This window comes from Fukomys damarensis, unplaced genomic scaffold (genome assembly GCF_012274545.1).
Source record: "Fukomys damarensis isolate Sample0158 unplaced genomic scaffold, DMR_v1.0_HiC HiC_scaffold_17, whole genome shotgun sequence".
Lineage (NCBI taxonomy): Eukaryota > Metazoa > Chordata > Mammalia > Rodentia > Bathyergidae > Fukomys > Fukomys damarensis.
The window spans coordinates 46,708,882-46,717,575 of NW_022900929.1; the positions used below are offsets into that span (position 1 = coordinate 46,708,882).

General features: G+C 45.8%; 1 protein-coding gene and 1 long non-coding RNA gene across 4 annotated transcripts in view; one reads left to right on the top strand and one right to left on the bottom strand.

The window, feature by feature from the left end:
* LOC104871729 overlaps positions 1–2,704 on the bottom strand; it is a 14,478-nt gene extending 11,774 nt beyond the window's left edge. Inside the window, exon 1 of the long non-coding RNA XR_782953.2 lies at positions 2,626–2,704. This is a non-coding gene — a long non-coding RNA (uncharacterized LOC104871729). The remainder of the gene's footprint in view (positions 1–2,625) is intronic.
* Positions 2,705–2,946: 242 nt separating this feature from the next.
* Mrpl52 (mitochondrial ribosomal protein L52) lies at positions 2,947–7,248 on the top strand. 3 transcript variants are annotated; one of them, XM_010637802.2, is made up of 5 exons: positions 2,947–3,047; positions 3,151–3,211; positions 3,284–3,351; positions 6,097–6,161; positions 6,746–7,245. In XM_010637802.2, the coding sequence occupies exons 1-5, from the start codon at positions 3,020–3,022 to the stop codon at positions 6,896–6,898; spliced, it is 375 nt and encodes a 124-aa protein (XP_010636104.1). In that variant the 5' UTR covers positions 2,947–3,019; the 3' UTR covers positions 6,899–7,245. The 3 variants fall into 3 exon arrangements, with proteins under 3 accessions (XP_010636104.1, XP_010636105.1, XP_010636106.1); XM_010637803.2 differs by lacking the exon at positions 6,097–6,161 and having other exon boundaries at positions 6,746–7,248; XM_010637804.3 differs by lacking the exons at positions 2,947–3,047; positions 3,151–3,211; positions 3,284–3,351 and adding an exon at positions 4,655–4,719.
* The last annotated feature ends 1,446 nt before the right edge of the window (positions 7,249–8,694 follow it).

Below are 8,694 nucleotides of genomic sequence, written 5' to 3' on the forward strand. Positions count from 1 at the left end.
GCCTTTTTTTTTTTTTTTTTTGGTACCAGGGATCAAACTCAGGACCTTGTGCTTGACAGGCAGGTTGGTACCCCTGAGCTAAATCTCTGGCATTTTGAAAGAAACTATAGCGGACCCTAGACTTACGAACTCAATTTGTTCATGAGGGTTGGTTGTGACTCAAGTTGGTCAACTGAAGGCTCAGGCTCCTCTACACAGCCTTCGAAGTATACAGGCAGATCTCAGGGTTCTTATAGAGACACTGGCCCAAGATTTCTCAATTAACACCACACAGGAAAGGATTCCAGAACTCTTTAAGGGTTAAATCTGTTTTTTGTTTTGGTTTTGGGTTGTTTTTGTTTTCCCCCCAGTATTGGGAATAGAACTCAGGACCTTGTGTTTGCCAGGCAGACATGGCACCACTGAGCTAAATTCCTGGTCCTTTAAGGGTTAAATCTGTATCTGAAACCATCTGGAGGCACAAATAGTATTTGGGTCATAACTCAAGACTTTGGCCATAATTTAAAACTAAAATTCTGGTCCATAACCCAAATTGTTCATATGACATACGTCAAACCAGTTATAACTCAAGGGTCCATTGTACCCTGGTAACGCTGTCTCCAGACCAGCCAAAAGGCTCATAGAGCCAAGTTTGGGACCAGTCTCACTCTGTCTTTATTTTGCAACTACTGTAGTTGTAAAAAAAATCCATAGTCTCCCCTGCCCCACCCACCATGGTGCTGGAGATGGAACCCATGACTTCAAAATGCTAAGCACATACTTTACCCCAGACCAACAGTCATGTTTTGGTTCAATTTCCAAGTCCCTTAAAACTACAAGCAAATCTGTATAATGATTGCTCCCTAGACTGTTTTATCTACTTTACAGGTTAATTATGAAATACAAGGACCCTGTATGTAGAATTTCTCCCTGTCAAGAGCCATTTTACATAAATTTTGGGGGAAAATTTTATAGATTTATGTAGAAAGAGTTTTGATAAAATAAAAATGAAATGTGTGAGGCTGGAGATGTAGTTCAGTAGTAGAGGGCTTGTCTAGCATGCATGAGGCCTTGGGTTCAATCCCCAGCACCATATAAGAAAATAATAAGTATATGAATGTAAGACAGTAGTGGTACTCTTGTCTAATTTCCCTTGCTTATGGAGAGGATGTATCTATTGGCTGCTAGCCAAGTTTCTTTTGTTCCATCCCCTTTTCCTGTTCAGCCCTAGTCTATACCATTCTTATTGTTATTGAAATAGCTGCTTTTACTTAAATCAGGATCCACCCTTCCCCTCTTTCAAAGCACAACTCAAAGCCACCTCCTGTGGAAAAAGTTCAATTCTGCAGAAGGAAATGATAAACTTCCAGAGGCGATTATACCACTCCCTCAGGTTCCCTCAGTCAGCATGTGTTTAAGTGTCTGGCCGGTTACACAGTAATGGGCACTTTTGTAGGAGCTTCATGCAGCACTTTTACTTATATTATGACCCTTAAAATTTTTGTTTTCAGCAATGTTAGGTATTTTTAAAAATTAATATATTAAGGGCAAATGACTTGTCCCACAGCAGTATTGAATAGCTTGCGATAAAAAAGGAGAGAGTCACAGATCTCTTTGCCATTAACTAAACAGATTGAGTATCTTTTATTCAAGATAGGCGACGGACGGCACCTCTGGGCTAAATCCCCAGCCCAAGTATCTTTTATTCAAAATGCTTGGTGGGCCGGGGATTTAGCTCAGTGGCACCACGCCTGCCTCAGCAAGCACAAAATCCTGATTCAATCCCCAGTACCACCAAAAAAAAAAAAAAGAAAAAAAAAAGCTTGTTATCAAAAGTGTCTTCAGAAGCCAGGCAAATTGGCACACACCAATAATCTCTGGGAGGCTGAGACAGGATACCAACTTCCAGCCCTGCACTGTTGGCAATTTAGTGATTTAACGAGACCCTCAAAATAAAAAGGGCTGAAATAGCCAGGCTTGGGGGCACACGTCTGTACCCCCAGCACTCACGAGGCTGAGGCAGTAGGATTGCCACGAGTTTGAAGCCAGCCTGGGTTGTTACATAGTGAGTTTAAGGCCAGCCTTGACTAAAGGTGACACCTTGTCTCACCACCCCACCCCACCCCCATACACAATGTAGCTCAGTGAGAAGGTCCTGGGTTCAATCTCCAGTACTTGGGAAAAAAAGTATCTATAATTTCAAATTTTTGAATGTTTGCATATAAGTGAGATTCCTTTGGGATAGGACCCAAGTCTGAGCACGGAAAAATTTCTTTTTGTACTGGGGAATGGAATCCAGGACCTTGCACAAAGTACTCTGATAACTGAGCTGCATCCCCAGCCCTTTTTCATTTTGAGACAGGGTCCTGTTAAGTTGCCCACTGACCTCCATTTTCACAAATAACACATACTGTACTTCCATTCCCAACACTTAGTTGTAATACTGAAATCACAAGTGTGATTTGATTACTGCCTTTCACAAAGAACTAATAAGAGCTCTACAATGGTGATGACATCTGGTTTTCCTCTCCACATAATCTCCTGCACTTATTGGGGCACTTACAATGCAGAAGTTCAATTTTGTTGGACAAACAAGAGAGATCTAAAAACAAAATTTTCTGATTCGCTGTAGATTTGATCACTTACTCTAGGAAAAAATACCATGTTAGTGATGCGGAAGACAGCAGAATGAGGTAATGTGGTTATTGCACCTGAGACAGAAGATACTATACACTTCAAAGGACTAGACACCGCTGAGCAAAATTCATTGGGATCATTTGTAACAGTTCTATTACGATATCAGAACTTCCACTAAGGAAACGAGCACCACCGAGGAGGCAAGCGCTAGACAACAGCTCGTTCTGGCTCAATACCAGCGCTGTTTCGGCTCCTTATTTCCGTACGACCCAAGATGGCGGAGCCCGTGATTGAAAACCGATTCAAGATGGCGGCTTCCGACTTCCCCCGCAGTACTGCACGTGGCCGCCGAGGCCACGCCCGCTTCCGGCTCCTCCGGCTCCTCCGGCTCCTCCGCCTCAGCATGGCTGCTTTGGGGGCTCTGCTCTCCCGTGAGTGGGTCAGGGTCTTTGGATTTGGGAACCAGAGAGGGGCGGGCCTGCGACTCCCGCACTAGCTTGCAGCCGGTCCTCTAATTCTGTCCTGTTTCCCCAGGAGGTGTCCGGAGGCTGCACTGCAGCGCGTCGGCTCGGGCAGGCAGCCTGTGGCGCCTCCAGTGAGTGCTGGGTCGGGGGTGCGGGTTCCCGCAGCCAACCAGGCCCTCACGGAATTCTTTTTCTCCCCGCAGGCAGGGCCTGGCCGCCAGCCCTTCCGGCTACGGGCCGCTCACCGAGCTCCCGGACTGGTCTTTCGCGGGTGAGCAAGGATCCCAGTTTACCTGCGCGATTCCCCACTCGGAGTGGCGGGAGGGCGGGGCGTCTCACGGGAGCGTGTCTGGCGCGGAGGTTTTGGAAAACGGAGTTTGAGCAAAAAAGCTCTCTTGTTTATTTTTGTCAAGTAAACCGCGACTGCGGAAAGTAAAGATAGAAAGGATCGTCTTGGTTTCTGGGGATGGGAGAAGAAAATTCACACGGGCCACCCTGGGACTGCAGGAGGTGACAAGACAACATTACTCAAAGGGGATGTAATATTCAAATAAGAACAGCCTTTCTTTGCACTGAGTACATTTGAGAATTTGTACCAAATCCAAGAGGGTGAAGACAGGATGGAATCCTCTTTTAGAAATCTTTACCCTTCCTGCCTGGTGGCGCACATCAGTATTTCCCAGCATTTGAGAGGCTGAGGCAGATCACCATGAATTCAAGACCAACCTAAACTACAGACCTAGACTCAAAAAAGACGACAAAAAGAAGTCTTTTTCCCTTAAAAAGATAGAGCCGGGCGTGGTGGCGCACATCTGTAATCCCAATACTAGGGAGGCTGAGGCAGGAGGATCAATGTGAGTTGGAGACCAGCCTGGGCTACATAGTGAGTTCCAGGGCAGTCTCAACTACATAGTGAGATCCTGTCTCCAAAAAAAAAAAGCCAAGCATAATGGCATTTGTCATCGAGCAATTTAGGAAGCTGAGGCAGGAGGATCTTGAGTTGGAGACTATCCTGGGTGATATAAGAAGACCCTGTCTCAAAAAGAGAAGGAAGGGGAAAGAGAATGTAGATATTTTCTAAAGGGGGGGAATCTCTGAGTCTTCCCCATTCTCTGTATGGATTCCCTTTACAAGTAGGAAAATTGAGGCATGTAGAACTGAAATGCCCGTGATCATACAGCTGGGTAGTAGCAGAAACAGCCAGAACTAGAACTAAGCTTATAGCAAAGCCTCCTTCACAACACAGTGACCCAAGTAGTAATACCCTATTGGATTCTCTAGGAAACCTGGTCTGACTTTTTCAGATAGGTGGTGACAGGATTGTGAAAATGTTTCTCCGTTTGTAGGAAGCCAGGGACCTCTTTGTAGTAGTGTGAAGGAATATTACAAAGATTGGAATTTTATATACCTGATTTTCTTTTCTTCGTGTTTTTGTTGTTGTTGTTGTTTTGTTTTTTGTACCAGGGATCGAATTCAGGTCCTTGTGCTTGCCAGGCAGGCAGTGGAACTGCTGAGCTAAATCCCCAGCCCATTATTTTCTTTTCTTTTCTTTTTTTTTTTTAACAGTGAAGGGGACTGAACCGAGGACCACTTGCATGCTAAGCAGATGCTACCGCTGAAGTCTACTCCCGACCCCCCTGTATCTTTTTTTGTTTTTTTTTTTAATAGGGTCTCATTGTGTAATCAGACTGGTCTAGAACTTGCAGTCCTCTTGCTCAGCCTCAGGACTAGCCTCAGCTATGTACCTAGTTCTTTTTTGGTTCTTTAGTTTTTTAGTTCAGGGTGGCTTTGAACTAACTGTATAGCCCAGGCTGTACTTGGACTCAAAAGAAGTGACCTTCTTGTCTCAGCCTCCTGAATGCTGGGATTACAGTTGTGCACCACCATCCCCAAATAATCTTTCTTACCTGTCTTGCCTTCAAACTTTTGGGCATAGTTTTCATTGTTTCTTTGAAAAAAGTAAGTGCCTTTTTTCCACATCTCTTTTAATAAACTACTTAAGGTCAGATAACTGCATATTTTCAGCAAGTCAGCAGATACTTATGGAATCTTCATGACATGTTTATATTGTGAATTGTGAACGCTAGCAGTACAGACCATGATTTCAAGAAACTTAAAGTCTTGCTGTTTTTCCATTTAAAAAATTAAATAGTATTTCAGTATTCCATCCCTTTCCAGAGGATATGAGATAGCTAAATAATGGTAAAAACAGCAGTACAGTAAATGGGCCAAGGCAAATAGATGAATATCAATTGAGCTTCTTTCAGAAGAGAGCTAGCATATGTGAGGCCTGGATTGAATCCCCAGAGAAAGAGAAATGATGAGCTGGGCGTGGTGGAGCACGCCTATAATCCCAGCATTTAGGAGGCTGAGGCAGGAGGATCCTGTGAGTTCGAGACCACCCTGGGCTACATAATGAGTTGCAGGTCTGTCTCAACTATATAGTGAGACCCTGTCTCAAAAAACCAAAAAAAAAAAAGGATGTATTTGATGAGATTGGAGAAAAGTTTCTAGGAAAGCTAGGACTTGATGGACTAAAGGATGAGGACATGGTTAGAAGGGAAGGAAAGGAGGGTATTTCATTGTAGAGTGAAAGATTTAACAGACATTGCCTGAGTCCTTTTGGGTTTTTGGTTTGGAGAAAAGGTCTTGCTATGTATTTCACGCTGGCTTCAAACTTTCAGTCCTGCATCAGCCCCAGTGCTGGAATTCATGGCCTGTGCCCCACACCTAGCACATTAAGGACTTCTGAAGGTAAAATAGTGGATTTGGCACTGCAGGTTGCCTTGAATTCCAGGCAAAGGAGGGATAAGTCAATAGAGTAGGAGCATGCCTAGGCACTTGCTTACTGAGGGTCTGTTCTATCCTCCCTTGAAGACAAGGGACTTTCGATGAATTAAGCCATAGTGGATATGAAATAGGAGAGGAGCAAGAAGATTCTCCTTCCTGTCAGTGCTTGGACAAGGTGCTGCTGACCATGTCTAACACTTACCTTTTCTCTCACTTCTGTTTGTAGATGGCCATCCTGCTCCCCCAATGAAAGGCCAGCTTCGAAGAAAAGCCCAAAGGGAGAAGTTGGCAGTGAGTGGCTAGAACTCAAGCAGGGGTTGGAGGGATACTTTTAGATCAAATTTTGTCTTAGGTGTGTGGTGGCATAAGCCTGTACTCCCAGTATTCATGAGGCTGGCTAGCCTGGGCTACATAGTGAGTTTAAGGTCAGCCTAAAATACATAGACCACGTCTTAAAAAATATTGCCAGGCATGGTGGCATATACCTGTAATTCCAGCACTAAGAAGGCTGAGGCAGGAGGATTGCCATGAGTTTGAGACCATCCTGGACTATACAGTGAGACCCTGTCTCCAAAAAAAATTGTCTTGAGCCTTGTTACACCTAAGTTAACATAAATGCTGCATACCAAGGCTTAACAGCTAAACGCCTTAATGACACTGTGAGAAGGGGGTGGACTCAAGTGGGGCACTCCTAGGGCAGAAGCCAGTACTGGGCATTCTGCCTCACGTTTCCTGACCTCCCTCTGCTTCCCAGCCCAGGACTTAGTGCCACCCGTTCCCAAGTCAGCAGTGTTAACTTCAGCCAAAGCTTGTGACTTGGTGAAAGAGAGGATGTGCGGTGCGGATACTATCCATGGATTTCCTGTCTGTTTCAGAGACGAGTTGTTCTACTGTCACAGGAAATGGATGCTGGGTTACAGGCCTGGCAGCTCAGGCAGCAGGAGAAGATGCAGGAGGAAGAAAGGAAACAGAAAAATGCTCTTAAGCCAAAAAGGACCTTGCTGCAGAGCCCACTACCAAGTCAATAAAAAGCAACTCCCACGCCACTTCCCCAGCTGTCTTTCCCATCACCTGGATGTCTCATCTCAGCCAGAAGAGAGCCTTTATGTTTTGTCTTTGGAGCCAAAGTCAGTGTCCTGATCCCTGGCCCCGTCCCGCTTTGGCCAAGTGTTGCTCTGGGGTTTTTAGCTGCTCCTTCGCAGGCTACTGGACTGCCCAACTCTGAGTAGTAGCCACTCTGTGAACATGAAAAATGGACAGCAGTTCTGGCTTTAGCCAGCACTCATGTCTTTAATAGCTCCACCATATGCTATTTAATAAATGGCTTAAAAAAGAAAAAAATAAATGTTTAGATGAAAAAGGCTTCCTAGCTGAGATCTTTCTCACAACTACTTGGTGTCAATTTCCCCAAGGTTCAGGAGGATCCCCTCCCACTGCAGGGCTGACATGGGAAGAACCAGATTTGGGTGTGGGTTCTGACACCTATAGTAGTTTGAAATAAGTTCCAGGGCTTGGCTGAAGAAAGGCCTACACCTCCCCGCCCCTACACAAGAGCTCAGCCCCCACACAAACTGGAATCAGTATCATTCCCACCATACACCTCCCACAGACTCGAAGTTGCCTGGAACCTGGGCATTTTATTGATCATGACCCTCTGTGGATTCCAGGGCAAAGGACTTTTGCCCCTGCCCAGGACAGAGCACTGGACAACCGTCTTTCTGCCACAAACGTGACAGTTCCTGGATCCCTAGCATTTCTAGGGCTTCCAAGCTGACCTTATTTTTGTCTACCCTCTCCCCTTCATTCTTTCCTTGCTTGCTTTCTTCTCCCCTCTATGTCTTTTCCTCTCGCTCACCAAATGCAATTCTTGGATCTTAGATTTCGCTGATGGTCATTTTCTGTCTCCCACACTTTTCCTGCTTCTGTTGCACTACTTTTCCAGATCTGTTTCTCAACATCTACCTCGCTTTCTCAGCTTTCTCACCGACAGTCTTATTCTGCCTTCCCCATTCCCTGCATACCTCACCTTTTGTCCTCAAGAGTCCAGTCCTTCAAGATTTTAGTCTTAAGTAATTGCCTTCTTTTCCAAAGAAGAGGAAGAAATAGGGCTGGGCATTTAGCACAATGGTGCCGCTGCCTGCCTCGCAAGCGCAGGGATGACCTGCATTCGATCGCCGTACCAAAAAAAAAAACAAAAAACTGAAGAGTCCTAACCTCCAGTCTCTTCCTCTTTTCCAACAGTTTCACCAAACTTGATTTGCTTTTTCTCAGATTCCATGTTTTTTACCCCTTCCCTCCCCAGCAATTCTAATTTAGGGAGCACCCAGACTGTAAAGGTAGTGTAGGGGGAACATATCTGTCTTTATACAAGGTTGGACCCCCCAGACCCAGTGTAGTTATGGGATTCGGTAGTTGGGTTTTGCTGCATAACTTGATGCAGCAGAGGTGACTGCAAACAGGTCCCAGCAGGCAACCAGTGTAGGAACATAGAAGACCCCTCCCCACCGCCGCCCCGACCCAGTATTCCGCTGTAGCCTCAACCCCTGTGCAGATGGCAGTGCAGGGTTGAACCAACCACGTCCCTAGGAAAGGAGGGCATTAGGGCGGGGACGGAGGAGAGGCTGTGGGAGAAGGGAGGGACCAAAAGGAGAGAGCGGAGTGTTCCCGGCCCACTTCGCCGACTAAGCAGAAGAAAGATCAAAAAACAGAAAAGAAGAGCAAACAGGCACTTTCACGAACAATCCCGTCACCTCCAAGCGGACCCACACTCTGGGAATCCAAGTTCAGCGCCTCCCGGAGACAAAGGCGCCCGGCGGGAGGGCGC

Bases quoted from the DNA above. Each gene is read 5' to 3' on its own strand.
- Mrpl52 (XM_010637802.2), top strand. From the start codon at position 3,020: ATGGCTGCTTTGGGGGCTCTGCTCTCCC. The intron at 3,048-3,150 runs GTGAGTGGGTCA...CTGTTTCCCCAG, and splicing joins TTTGGGGGCTCTGCTCTCCC to GAGGTGTCCGGAGGCTGCAC. The intron at 3,212-3,283 runs GTGAGTGCTGGG...TTCTCCCCGCAG, and splicing joins GGCAGCCTGTGGCGCCTCCA to GCAGGGCCTGGCCGCCAGCC.